The sequence below is a fragment of the Hydra viridissima genome, unplaced genomic scaffold (assembly GCF_058129835.1).
Source record: "Hydra viridissima isolate aposymbiotic clone 2 unplaced genomic scaffold, HvirCarnegie_v1 scaffold_11, whole genome shotgun sequence".
Classification (NCBI taxonomy): domain Eukaryota; kingdom Metazoa; phylum Cnidaria; class Hydrozoa; order Anthoathecata; family Hydridae; genus Hydra; species Hydra viridissima.
Window position 1 is genome coordinate 5,557,355 of NW_028324310.1, and position 14,696 is coordinate 5,572,050.

At 32.1% G+C, this 14,696-nt stretch overlaps 2 protein-coding genes and 1 pseudogene across 3 annotated transcripts; 2 read left to right on the plus strand and 1 right to left on the minus strand.

The window, feature by feature from the left end:
- Window positions 1–2,648: 2,648 nt before the first annotated feature.
- LOC149881868 (uncharacterized) lies at window positions 2,649–6,988 on the minus strand. Its single transcript, XM_090067681.1, has 2 exons — window positions 6,304–6,988; window positions 2,649–3,021 (listed from the first exon to the last, which is right to left on the minus strand). Exons 1-2 carry the CDS (start codon window positions 6,986–6,988, stop codon window positions 2,699–2,701), a joined length of 1,008 nt encoding a protein of 335 aa, XP_089923807.1. The 3' UTR covers window positions 2,649–2,698.
- A 2,982-nt stretch (window positions 6,989–9,970) lies between these two features.
- Window positions 9,971–10,787, plus strand: LOC149881869 (uncharacterized). The gene has a single exon (XM_090067682.1). It carries the CDS (start codon window positions 9,986–9,988, stop codon window positions 10,709–10,711), a length of 726 nt encoding a protein of 241 aa, XP_089923808.1. The 5' UTR covers window positions 9,971–9,985; the 3' UTR covers window positions 10,712–10,787.
- Window positions 10,788–11,684: 897 nt separating this feature from the next.
- LOC149881870 (uncharacterized) lies at window positions 11,685–14,044 on the plus strand (annotated as a pseudogene). The gene is made up of 2 exons (XR_016444728.1): window positions 11,685–12,437; window positions 12,595–14,044. The product of XR_016444728.1 is annotated as an uncharacterized LOC149881870 (transcript).
- Window positions 14,045–14,696: the final 652 nt, after the last annotated feature.

Below are 14,696 nucleotides of genomic sequence, written 5' to 3' on the forward strand. Positions count from 1 at the left end.
CGAAGCTGCCATCTGGAACTGGAGAAGCTGCAGCAACAGCTGTTTATGATGTAACTGTAGCGTGGGGCATAGCTGATAAAGTCAAGTGCGTGTGCTTCGACACTACTTCCGTCAATAGTGGTCCAAGAAATGGTGCTTGCATCCTACTGGAGCAGAAGTTTGACAAAGATTTGCTCTGGTTTGCTTGCCGTCATCACATTTTAGAAATAGTCTTAGAGGCAACGGTTACTCTTTCTCTTGGCCCTTCAAAGGGTCCAGACATTATGATTTTTAAAAGGTTTCAAAGCAGTTGGGAAATCATTGACCGGTCAAACTTTCAGGCATCTAGTTCGAATGACATCGTGCACAGTGCCGTTTCCAGTGTTGCAAATGAAATTATTGCATTTGCTGAAAACCAACTGCAACAGTTTCAGCCTCGTGATGATTATCGCGAACTGCTAGAGCTGACAATAATGTTTCTGGGAGGCGTTCCATTTCAAGGATGCTCATTCAAAGCTCCGGCAGGACTGCATCAAGCCAGATGGATGGCCAAGGCTATTTATTCATTGAAAATATGGATGCTGAGAAGCCAGTTCAAGATGACAAAGAAAGAAGAGAAGGGAATAGCAGACGTGTGTCTTTATGTCAAGGCCGGGTTTATAGCGCCGTCAGCGCCATCTTCGCCTCGTGTTGATCTCGAGCTTATCAAGGAGATCGACAAATACAAGGCACAGACAGAATCAAACAGTCTCTCAGATCGCAATGAAGAAAATTTTAGGACATTTGTGGTACTTGTCAGAAGAACTGATTGCATTGGCTTTCTTTGATGACGAAGTCTCCGATGACACTAAACGTCTGATAGTCAGTGCCCTGCAAGCACCGGGTGCAGAATATCCTTTGAAGAGGATAACTGTTGATCCTACGCTGGTGAGCTCAAAGAACTTGGAAGACTTTGTCACCGAGAGCAGTCGTAAATTCTTCACCATCACTGGTCTACCGTCAACATTCCTCAACAAAGATGTGAAACTCTGGTCTGCAGATGCTGACTATCAGTTGGCGAAGAACACTGTCAGTAGTATGAGAGTTGTGAATGACATAGCAGAACGTGGAGTTGCCTTAATGGACGAATACAACAAGCTGCACACAAACGACGAGGAGCAGAAACAGTGCCTTCTCTTAATTGTAAAGAAGTACCGCCAGCGATTTCCTGATCGAGCGAAGAATACCCTGGCAATGGACTAACTAGACGGTTTTTGTCACTTTGACAGTCTCAACACAGAAGGACAATAATAATTACAATATGTAACACTGTAACAATTGTTTAAATGTGCTTCAATAAAGCAATGTTGTGCTCTGTGATCATATTTGTCCTAATCATTCATATTGTAGAATACTGAGCATATGAGCCTTCTGTGGGCACTTTTATAGATATAAACTCTGCGGTAGAGACCCCTAAAATGTATTTTTTTCAAATAAAATTTTCAGTACAATTATTTTTTCATAAACGTCAACCATTGAAGGGGGTGCCCCGTCAGAAAACTGAAGAAAATTTTTTTTGTAATGAATAAGGACCACCCTAATGTATATATATTTATATATTTATACATACATACATACATACATACATAATAATAAACTGTGTGTGTGTGTGTGTGTGTGTGTGTGTGTGTGTGTGTGTGTGTGTGTGTGTGTGTGTGTGTGTGTGTGTGTGTAGAGGGTAGTATGGTGAACCTCAGAGGTATTTTTCAAACTTTGACAATAAAATCTTTACGATTAGTTCTGTATAGACCCGCAAGCCGCCGCCATTAGCCGCTAGCCGTCGCCAAGCACTGCTTTATTTTTAGCCAGCTGTGAAAAATGCCTTCGCCAGCCATGAAAATAAGTAGCCATAGCCAGCCGTTACAATCATAGTTAGTTAATTGATTTAAATCTTTAAATTAGTTTATGTCCAATTTTTTATTTTATTTTATCATATCACCAATCGCTTCGTAATATAGTTTTTGGTTTAACCATGGAATTCCATGAGTCTCGTGTTAATATACCGCATGTTCGAATACCTTAATTTTCGCGCTATAAAAAAAAGTCCCTTGCAGTCCGAAAACAGTAGTCAATGTTTATCATAAAAAAAAAGAAAAGTTGTCATCTGCGCAATTTAAATTTTAAAATGAAAAGAAACAATCATTCTAAAGGTCCGAATTATTATTATTGTTTGTATAATATATATATATATATATATATATATATATATATATATATATATATATATATATATATATATATATATATATATATATATATATATATATATATATATATATATATATGGTAATACTGCAGTTAAGCGGCGTAAAATAATTTAATATTTTTGCTTTTAGCGCTCTCGCTCGCAGAGGTTAAAAGTTCTTAAATAAGTATAAAAACCAAAGTAGACAAATTTCAAAGTAGTTATTTTTTAATTACGTTTTTGTTAAATATTTTTGTTTTTTGTTTTTATTGTTGATATTTAATCATTTTATCATTTATATTGTTAATATTTACTTATTACATTATTAAATATATAAAGAAATTTAAACTTTTATACTTTATGATTGTATAATTTTAGTTTGTTTTAGACAAACTTCTTATTAGAATTATAGAATATAGGATACTACAATTATTGTTCTTGCTAATATATTTTTAAAAAATATGTGGCTATGAAAATAGCCGTTTTATTTATCAATTACAGAGGATACTGACGAGACACACAAGATAGAAATGCCGAAAATATTGGAAAATCTTTAAATGTTTGACGCCAGATAAATTCATGAAGATGTGATGTAAACAAGTCTTCACGCGTACCAAACTGCTGTCGAAGTTTACGCTTGACACGCATCCAAAGGTTTTCGACGTTTTGTGTATGAACATCGCTATCAAGAGGATTAACAAAATTGCGTTCATGCACGACAACTGAATGAGAATATATCCCATCTTGGAAGTTATCTAAACCAGCATAAGAAGCCCAGCCATCGGAAACGATATGACTTCCTGGCAAAATAAACCTTTCTCAGGGTTGCCACTATAATTTTAAAAGTTTTTCCCTGAGTTTTCCTTGAGTATTCCCTGAGTAAAAAACGTTTTTCCCTGAGTTTAGCTTCTTGTATTACCTACATTTTCCCTGAGTTTTCCCTGAGTTTTCCATATTATTTCTGGAATCCCTGGCATTTAGACAAGGAAAACCTGGAAAACCCTATATATATATATATATATATATATATATATATATATATATATATATATATATATATATATATATATATATATATATATCTTTATATATAAATAAATAATTTAAATAGATTCTAAATGTACTAAATACAATGAAACAATGGAGATACTTTTATCAATTCTAAAATTGAACACAAAAAACAGTTTTAGTAAGAAACTATATCAATAAGTTTCTTCTTTGCATTTGATAGTTCTAAAACTGAATCTAACTCCATTGATTCTTTTTCTGTTTCATCACATTTTCTTTTTAAAGCAGTTGCTTTTTTAAGCATTGTTAAATCATTATTTTTGTCAGCATCTTCAACAGATTGAATAAAATCTTTGTTTAATGTACAACATGCTGTTACAAGTAAGTTCTTTTTTTTTTCTACTTTTTCAATTTCTTCTAATAAGATTGCTCTTTGGTGGTTTGATTCACACTCTTTCCTTGAATTAACTTTCTCTGCTAAACTCATTTGGTACTGTTGTCTGGCTGACTTTACTGATAACATTAATGCATTTGTGATATTTATAGTGTCAGCTTGAACTTTTTGAGAACTCATATGATCTCTTATAATGCGATGCGAAACTATTGAGTCTGACTGAATATTTTCGTTTAGAATTGATTTGTTTATGCTGAAACCCCTTTCTACAAAAGCTTGACCATGACTTACAGTTAAAATCATTTTGATAATATAAGAAAGTTCCTTATGTTTGACTATATCCAGTTGATGGAAAAAATCTAAACAAGTGTTTTTTTAATCAAAATTAAGAAATTTCTCTATATTTATTTTAATGTCATTTCTTAAAAGTATAGAATACTGAAGCATGGCTTTATCACTTTGTGTTGCAGATATAATCTTTAAACTAACAAGATAATGTAACAACCTTTTTAGTTTATTTTGATTAAACTCGATTGATGATGCTTTGAGTTTGATTGGGTCAAAACAACTTGCATTTGCTATGATTGCAGAGTCTGATGCGTTTCAACAGATTTTCCATGGTTTTTGTGAGAAATAAAACACATTCATTTCTAATCTGTTTTACTTCATTAAGAGTGATTTTATCTTTTTTTAAAAGTTCTTTTATTGAAACTTCAGCAGCAAAACCTATAACAACATCTTTCCTGTGTAGCAAATAATCTTTTTTATAGAGATCTAATTTCTTTAAATCACTACCGTTTTTGCAACTTTGAATTACTGATTGTTTGATGAATAAAGTTAAAATATTTGTTATCAATTCCCTAAGATCATTATACATGTATGGAATCATTGGTTGATTGGTCTGATAGTGTCAAGTAGGTTTTGAACAAGCTGGCAACATAACTGAAAAATTGTAATTTTGAAACAGTCAAGAAGTCATTCGACGCTTTTTGAACATTAAAAAAACTTTTTGAGGAATGCTGTTTGGACTTAGATAATTTTTCCCAAAATCTAATTAATTTTACAATGTTGTCCCATATTTCAATTAAACGATCTGAAACAACTTGGTCTTCAATCCATCTAGTTGAACAGAAACTTAATGGATAGCGATTTGACCCAGTGACACTGCTATAGTCATCTCTTCTAGCAGGAGCATCATGCAATATTTGATATGCTCCCTTAAGAATACTTTTTAAATTCTATGATGTAGACTCAGAACCGATCTTAAAAGCTCCGTGTATTGAATGCAAACTACAACTCCCAATGTCAATTAAAGAATTTAATTCACACTCATTTCGGTATAGAGAAAGTTCTTTAAAAAACTTCCAATTTGTGTTAGGCCCATCCATAGATACTTGGATCATTTTTGATAAGTCCAGACATTCTATTTCTTTATTAAAACCTTTTAGTATATGCGCTGCAGAAGAGTGTCCAAGAAAAACTGAATTCAAATATCGCACATTAACCTGGTTTTCTAGAGTATTCCAAAATCTAACAATAATATCCATTTGACAGTTTTGTGTAACTTTGTTTAAACTTTCATCAAACGAGACAACATAACATGGTGAACTTTTGATGGCTTCAAGAAGTAACGATTTAAAATATGGTGCTAACCCAAAATTAATCATATACCCTATTTTTGTTCTTCCTAATGTTAGTCCTTTTGCAACTTTACTATCTGGAAACATACTAGTAAATAATTGGCTCATATTAGCAGAAGCATTTTTTGACAATCCATACATAACAGTTGCAAGAGCCCATTTAATTTCAGATCTTGTTTCTTCATTAGAAGCAACAACAAGTTCTAAAGTTCTTTGACCTACTGCCAGGGGTACTGTTGGTGTAATAGTAGAATTTTTTACAACAGGTTTGAAAAAGTGACTTCTGGATTTAGCTAAAACATTAACTTGGTGCTTTTTACCTTCATTATGACTTTTCACTGTCTGAACTCCCATATTTGACAAGTTAAAGGTTTTGCAGCAACTGCTACATCTAGCAAATTTATTGTCATTAGTCTTTACAAGCCATTCTTTATACTCTGGGTGAGTAAGCCAATCATTTGAAAAAAATGTTTGATACATTTTATTTATTACTATAACTCTAAAAAAAATGTATTCTTCTTACAACCATATTATATATTTATAGATAAAATGATTACAAATTATAAAATTGAATACAATGCATTTTTATGTTATTTTATTTAGGGTCCATCCAAAAAGGACATCACGCAAATAGGGTTGTGGTTAAGATAAAAAGGGAAAAAAAGCACAAGAGAAAGGAAGGGGGGGGGGGGGGGTTGAAAAGGCTGTCACTTTCTAGATTTTTTATTTCAATGTTTTTATGATGTTATTTTGAGATTTTTTATTTTATTTTCCAAAAGTGTGGAAACAGTCTCAAACATCATTGTGAGATTAAATAAAACCAAATTTAAAATAAATTCTACAATCTTATAAAAAATTACTAATAATATACATTATGAATTTTAACTAGTTTAAACTATTGTAAATAATTTGATAACTATTTTACAAAAATGGGGGAAAAAAATTTCCCTGAGTATTCCCTGATTTTAGAAAGAAAAAAAAAAAATTCCCTGAGTTTTCCAGGTTTTCCCTGGGATTCATGCTATTTCCAGGTTTTCCAGGTTGAGTGGCAACCCTGCTTTCTATAAGGTTTTTGAGAGTTTGTGCATTCCGATCTGGAACTTCAACTAAGAAGCACTTGCGTGACTCTCTCTCGATTCCACCAAATACCCAATGACCTGGGCGCCACTGCCCACGATGATATTTACGGTGAAAGAATTTAGATTCGTCAATTTCGACTACAATTGGTGTCCCGTCAGCATTAATACCCCCTATAATTGTTGGATTTTTTTCCAGGTAAACTTCGCAGACATCTCGGCAAAAATTTCCCCAATCACCTAATGTATGGCTAGCGTCATTCATACAGGCTTCATGTTGTATATCGCTCTGTGACATATTGCGACTCCAGCCATAAATATAACAAATCAACTTTTGAAGTGTCAACCTACTTTGACTGAAGAAGGATTCCTCTCTTACACTTCGCCGCTGTTTGCAACCTTTACAATACCACCGGTAACCATCTGTGGCATCTTGATATGCGTTTAGCCCAAACTGACGTTGGCACGTATCACAGTACATACTATTTTTTATCAATCTGCGCTTTGCTAGCCACTGTAAAGCAGATAATGGGTGTTTAATAGAGTAACCAAGCTCCATTAAACACCAATTTTCTTGCAACACGCGTGGTTCAGCCAGGATTTCATCTTCCCCAACAATAGTTGTTGGAGCACTTGGTCTCCCACGACCAACACGTTGCATAGCCATCTAAACGAAGATTTACCATGTTAACTAAGAATAACTATTTACTTAATATAAACGATTTATTCAGTGCAGAATTAATTAATAAAATTAATTTTTGTATATATAAATATAATACGTATAAAATATATAAGTAATAGAAATGAGAAAATAAGAAAATTTAACAGTGACTATTACTTTTACTTATCTTTTGTATGCGGCTTTTCTTTTCTTTTCTTTTCTTTTTATACATTTCGAATTTTTCCATATTTCGAATGTGGTTTTCTTTCACGTTTCGTAACGTTACTTTCAGATTAATTTTTTTCATTTTCACCATCGCAGAGTTTAATCAAGCAAAAATTAAAAATTATTTTACGCCGCTTAACTGCAGTATTACCATATATATATATACATATATACATTGTTATAAATTAACCTCGGCATATGCCAAGGGCTTTGTGGTATTTGTAATATATTTTGTGGTATTGATAATTTTCACGTTTTGCTTACCCATATATGCAGATGTATATATATATATATATATATATATATATATATATATATATATATATATATATATATATATATATATATATATATATATATATATATATATATATAATAGCCAGCTAAGCAGCCAAAAAAATCAGGCGGCTAGCCAGCCTCAAAAATGTAGGCTAGCCTCTCATGCCATCAGCTAGCCGGTCAGTATGTTTTTTAGCCAGCCATGAAAGTAAAATACTGTGGCTAGGAGGTCTAGTTATGTAACAATATATTTCCTTTGTTTCTGACACATCAGTCTAATTATAGCAAATATTATTTTAATTAAATAAATTTGTAACCATATATATCAAAATATATATAGCTATCAATAACTTAAGTTTAGAGGTATTAAAAACAAACCTCATAAATAAAGTTTGTTATGAAAAAAAGAATAATGATAAATGGCTGCAGTTTAGTAATATTAAGTCTTTAACTTTGATAGAGCATAACACATTTTTCACTTTGCATTCAGATACTCAAAGTTAATGCCAAGTGATAGTTCTACCAGCTGCTTTCCTGAATCTGTATAATGGTAGGATGTGGCAAGTTAAAGCCCACCTTTGATTTGTGTAGCTCATACACATTTTTTATTATTAATCTCAAATAAATTTGCTTATTATTTTTATTTAGACCTCAAATTTATAAATATAATTTTAAAATAAAGTTGGCTTTGTTAATGTTATTGAATAACAATTAGGGGAGGTAGGGGAGCATTGGGCAGTCGGGAGGTTTGGGCACCCCCTCATTTCTCACAATCTATTATAGATATTTTTGTTTTCTACCATAGCACTATAGTTTTATAACTGGCAACACCGCTCATCAAAAGTGTCAGCTGTCATTTCACTTGGTTATCAAGTTACATGCGCTTAACGGTTTGTTGCGTTCAAAAGTAAAAATCTTGTTTGTGATTTGAAGAAAGATAACAAAGAAATCTGCAAGAAAGTGTAAGTACCTGTGTTAACTTCTTCTTTTGCGTTTAATGAACATTATATTTACCTGGCAATTAGGATTCAACATTTGATAAAAATAAACTTATTCAAAGTTATTTGAAAAGTGAGGTTGTGGGGAGCATTGGGCACGCATGTAGGAGGGAGGTTTGGGCATGCCCAATGCTCCCTCTTTTTTTAGCGTGTTTTGGTGTCATACGTTAGTGCTTTTTTGCTATGCCCATTGGATTGAATGGTTAATCATTTCTTATCAGGACAATGCCGTTTTCATTTAAAAAGAAAAATAAACGACATGAAATCCCTAAAGATGTTATTTTGCGCGCATTGGAAGAGGTTTCTAAAGGAGGAAAAGTTAAAACTACTGCGATTAAATATGATATACTCAGATCTAACCTTCAAAGATACATAAAGCAAGGTGGCGTTGTAAAAGATATTTCTTCTAAATTTGTATCATCCCAAATATTCACGAAAGATGAAGAAGAAAAAATTTCAGAATATCTTGTAACATTGTTTAAACTAAACCATGGAATGTCAAAACTGAAGGCACGCGAATTGGTTTACGAATACGCTACTGCCATTAATAAAAAAATACCAGACAACTGGACAGAGAAGAAACTTGCATCCAAAGATTGGCTTAGGGGATTTTTTAAAAGACAACCTCAGCTTTCAATAAGGACACCAGAAGCTACCAGTCTCTCACGTGCCACAAGTTTCAATAAGAAAAATGTCGGGGATTTTTTTTAAAATTTTAAAACTGTATATGAACGGGATCGCTTCGGCCCTGAGTCTATTTACAATATAGACGAAACTGGATTATCAACAGTACAACTAACCCAGAAAGTGATAGCTCTCAGAGGCACCAAGCAAGTTGAGCAAGTAACGTCAGCTGAAAGAGGGACACTTGTAACGGTTTGCTGTGGGATTAATGCATTGGGTAACTCAATACCACCCTTTTTCATATTCCCACGGGTTAATTTCAAAACATATATGCTAAATGATGCACCTGTTGCTTCAGATGGAGCGGCACATCCTTCAGGGTGGATGACAGCACCATGTTTTTTAATATATATACACCATTTTTGCAAAACACGCAAAACCAACGCCTTCCTTGCCAGTTCTATTGCTGCTGGACAATCATGAGAGCCATATTTCAGTACCAGTTCTCGATTTTTGCAAAGAATCAGGCATTGTTTTAATGACTTTCCCTCCACACTGCAGCCATAAACTGCAACCCCTAGACCTGACTGTCTATGGACCACTTAAAACTTATTATAACACTGTTGTAACAGATTGGATGGTAAGCAATCCTGGCAAAACTTTAACAATTTATGAAATCCCAAAATTAGCAACAAAAGCCATCCCACTTGCATTCAAGTTGCAAAATATTCAAAAGGGATTTGAAAAACCTGGCATTTGGCCATTCAATTCAAACATTTTTTCTGATAAAGATTTTGTTTGTTCTTCTATAACTGATCGCTGCTTGCTGGAAGAGAATAATGTTGCTACAGAAAAATTGATTTCAGACCAACCTATCATGGAACAGCCTTCAACAAAAGATAATCTGAGTCTAGAGGATCGTACAAGTTCAAATATGGAAGTCACTGGGCCATCTCAAATGGGATCTCTATCTAAAAGCCAGACTAGTGGCGCTATCAATATAACACCTGATTTAGTAAGGCCATACCCGAAAGCCGGCCCCAGGAAATTGGATGGCATGAAATGGAAGAAAGGAAAAACTAGAATATTGACAGACACACCCGAGAAAAGACTCATTGAAATGGAAGAAAAAGAAAGACAAAGAAAAAATAAGATCAAAGAGCTCAAAAAAAATCAAAAATGCTCTAAAAACGAGAAAAGCAGGAAGATTAGCAGTGATAATGAAATAGAAAATGTTTCCGTTTCTGACGAAGCCCTTGTTGAAATCGATTCATCGGAAGAAGATTTTGATGTAGACAATGTGATTGTTATGGATAGAAATTTCCTGGTCAATAACTTTGTGTTGGTTAAATTTAACACCAAAAAAACTGTTTATCATGATGTTGGAATAGTCGAAGAGGCTAATCACTCCATGGCAACAGTCAAATTTATGAGAGCAAGTAAGATAAGAAATACGTTTATGTTTCCTGAAAACGAGGGCGTAGCCAGCGTCCCCCTGGAGGATATAAAAACAAAATTGCCTACACCAACAACATGGATAAAACGTGGCAGCCTAAAATATAAATTTGATAAGCCTCTTTGGGTCATACCAAATTTAAAATAAGTCTTATTAAGCCCAACATCGTGCAGTATTGATTCCAAGTGACATTGTTTAATTTTTTGTAAAGTCTATGATAAGAAAAAATGTTTGTATTATAATTTTTTATATCAATGCTATATAATACTTAATCACAGCAGTATTTTAAAACAATATTGTGCATATTAAATACAGTGCCCAAACCTCCCAACCACCGGGAGGTTTGGGCACTTTGGACATGTGTTCAAAAACCTTTTGTAACTTTGCGACTAATTATAATACTAAATTTCTTCTTAGCAATAATTACTGCCAAATATGTGTGCTAGATATATTTGAAATAAAATTTTGATTATAATAAAAAATAACAGTTTTATTAGCGTTTATGTAAAAAAGTGCCCAATGCTCCCCTACTTCCCCTACTATTCAACTTCATATGTATATGTATATATATATATATATATATATATATATATATATATATATATATGAAGACCTCAGTGGAAAAACCAGCGATGTCACATTTTTAAAATTTTTGAGAAACTATTATTTTTCAAGCAAGCATATCTTATTTCATCTTTTATTTTAATTACCAAGTGAAAAAACTAGTCCACTCATTAAAAAAGAGGATAAAATTAAACATGATCAAATGGAACAATCGGTGATGTCAAGGGTTACATTTGGAATAACCTGCGTTGTCCGAAGTTTTTATAGTTTACGAAACAACGTGATTCCTTAATACCTCAAGTATTGGTTGAAAAAAAAGCCGCGGAAAAAAGTAAACAAAAAACAAAATGGCTTGTAATGATAGTCCGGTGGTTACAGAAAAATCAAGAAAAAGAAAGATTAATATTAATTTTAAAAATAGAAAAAAAATACACAATTTATCGAGCCATATTATTGGGGCAGACTGTAATTGTATTCGACTTGCATGTTTTAAAAATATTAGTAGTGAGGAAAGGAACGAACTTATTAAGAACTTTAATGAATATTCATCTTAACCCTTTAGCGCCCGTGTAGCAGATCTGCTACATAACTTCAGAAACCTTTTATGGCCATCCTGTCAACACAGTGATCTCAAAAACACCTTTTGTAGCATATTTACAACATATTTTTGTTGATCTGATTTAGCTAGGTTAATATAATTAGATAATCAAGACTTAAAAACACATCAAAATTGTCTTTTTAAAAATCGGATGATTGCTGTCAGACAAGGTATTTTCAAAGAGAGTTTTTTCCTGTTTTTTTACGAATATTAAAGCTTATTTGTTTATTTTATTTTAAATTAATAACACATGTAAGTTTTAGAAGTATTTAAGAGAGTTTCCTCTTTTTGAAACTATCACAAAATGCTATCTGAATTTATATGTATCACATATGCTACAATGACAAAATTGGGTTTGCTAGTGAAATTTTAAAATTTTATTTTTTAATTCATAATCTAGGCCCTAAAACAATTGCTTTTTGAAGTTTTTGGAGTTTTTTGAAAATTTTAAGCCCTGGTGGGCGCTAAAGGGTTAAAATAGTCAGGACGTGTACTTATCCACACTAATAAAAATCCAAAACATTAACAGAAGAAGACCACGACAGAATGCAGATTAAACTTACTTACACAATTTTTCATATTCTTATTGTGTAAGGGTGCAAAGAGCACAATCAGCTATCGAAGTTCCAATCTGCATTAAATCTATGATGTCTTTTTTCGGAATTACAAAAGCTAAGATCGAATCAATAAGGAAATCAGTTGCTACAACTGGTTAGTAAATAGTTAAAGAAGTTATTTATAATATTTTAAGTTATGAACTAAACTATTTATGTGTGTGTGTGTGTGTGTGTGTGTGTGTGTGTGTGTGTGTGTGTGTGTGTGTGTGTGTGTGTGTGTGTGTGAATATTATGTCATTTTGTTCTTTTAGGTCGCCCTCCAATCGATGGTAGAGGCAAGCATAAAAATTGGCCACACAAAATAACCGAAAGTGACAGTGAAGCTATCCAAAAACATATATCTTCTTTCAGAGGAAGGTCATCTCATTATACTATTGGAAAAACTAAAAAAATTTACTTATCTGAAGATCTAAATATCTCTAAAATGTTTGAACTATTCAAACATGCTTACCCAACTGTTAAATTAGGATACGAAACATACAGAGTAGTTTTTAACAATAAATTTAATATTGGGTTTGGCTTTCCACAAAAAGACACTTGTTTAGCTTGTGATGAGTTCATTGTAAATATAAAACACACTGACCAAGAGCTTTTAAATGCAGTTGGTCAAGATATTATCAAACTTAATAAAAAAAGAAAAAAGATCTTGAAACAGAGCATGATTTTCACACAAAAAAAGCTGCTGTATTTTATAATAGAAAGTCAAATGCAAAAAAACGAGCAAAAAACTCAGACATGTTTGAAGCTATTGCTTTTGATTTTCAGAAGAATTTACCCTTGCCTAATAAATCAACTAACAATGTGTATTACCCAAGACAGCTTAAATTTTTTCATTTAATATACACATCCTATCCAGTGATGAAGTATTTCTTTATACATACGATGAAACAACAGGAAAAAAGGGAGCTGATGATGTTTGCTCTATGCTTTATCATTTTATCATTAATCATCTTTCTGACACAGTCCTTAAATTACATTTTTTTTGCGATGGATGTGCAGGACAAAACAAAAATTACACTGTGTTTCGTTTTTTGCATTGGATGGTTCACTTTCAAAAACGTTTTAAATGTATTAAAGTGTCATTTCCTATACGAGGTCATTCCTATATGGAATGCGATCATGACATGGCAAATGTAAATATAAAGGCTAATGTTGAAATTCCTGAGGATTGGCGTCAGGTTCTTAAGAATTGCAGAAAAAAACCTTCACCTTTTAATGTTGTAAATTTTTTCAATGTAAATTTTTTCAGATTTTCTGATTACTTGAAACAATATTATAAGTGTGCATGTCCGATAAAAACTCGATCAGTCAGAGAACTTGTCATTCAAGATATACACCCTGCACTGCGTCTCTTTCCTAACAACTGGAATGGCAATATTGAAAATACTGCTTTGGTAAAACGTAGACAAAATAATCAAACAGAAACTGCACTCAATCAGTTTAATATGTATTCCTCAGTTCTACCAATAAGTACTGCCAAGTATAACGACTTACAAGTTCTGAAGCGTCTATGTAAACCTGATAATCACAGTTTTTTTGATAATCTTGTTACTTCAAACACAGAAACAAAAGATTCGGCATCAGAAGATTCAGATACTGATTAGAAAAATATATTTTAATTATGGTTATGTTTCTCATTAATTTCATGCTGGTCTCATTAATTTCACGTATAGTAATGTTTCTGATAAATTTGTGTTAAAATTTATGTTTTAATTAGTTTGACTTTGTTAGATAAAAAAATCTATCGCTCCACAATAGATGTTAACAAAATGTAATAACTTCCCATAGACGTTTCAGTGGGATAACAAAAAAAAATTAGCTAAAGAAACAGCAGGGTCAACTGTCTTTTGAGGTCCCTTACATCATGAAGAGCCCATTTTTAAGATATTGTTTTGTTTTTAAACAAAAAAGAAGGGCTAAAAATAGTAATTACGCCACTTAAAAATTCCAAGGAAAAAGTCAGTGATGTCCATTTATTGATAATGAACTTTAGTTTCCGAAAAAAACATTGAAAAAATATTTATATTTTATTTTTTAAGAAATAATCTGATATAAATATAGTTAATCTATATATATATACATAAAACTAAAAAGCAGTGTATAAATTAAATTTTAAAGAACGTTTTGAACTTTAAAAATTGATTATCTCAAAATAAGAAAAATGTGACAACGCTGGTTTTTCCACTGAGGTCTTCATATATATATATATATATATATATATATATATATATATATATATATATATATATATATATATATATATATATATATATATATATATATATATATATATATATATATATATATATATATATATATATATATATATATATATATATATACAGGGTGACCA

Bases quoted from the DNA above. Each gene is read 5' to 3' on its own strand.
- LOC149881868 (XM_090067681.1), bottom strand. From the start codon at position 6,988: ATGGCTATGCAACGTGTTGGTCGTGGGAGACCAAGTGCTCCAACAACT. The intron at 3,022-6,303 runs GCAGGGTTGCCA...GGCAACCCTGAG, and splicing joins TCTCAAAAACCTTATAGAAA to AAAGGTTTATTTTGCCAGGA.
- LOC149881869 (XM_090067682.1), top strand. From the start codon at position 9,986: ATGGAACAGCCTTCAACAAAAGATAATCTGAGTCTAGAGGATCGTACA.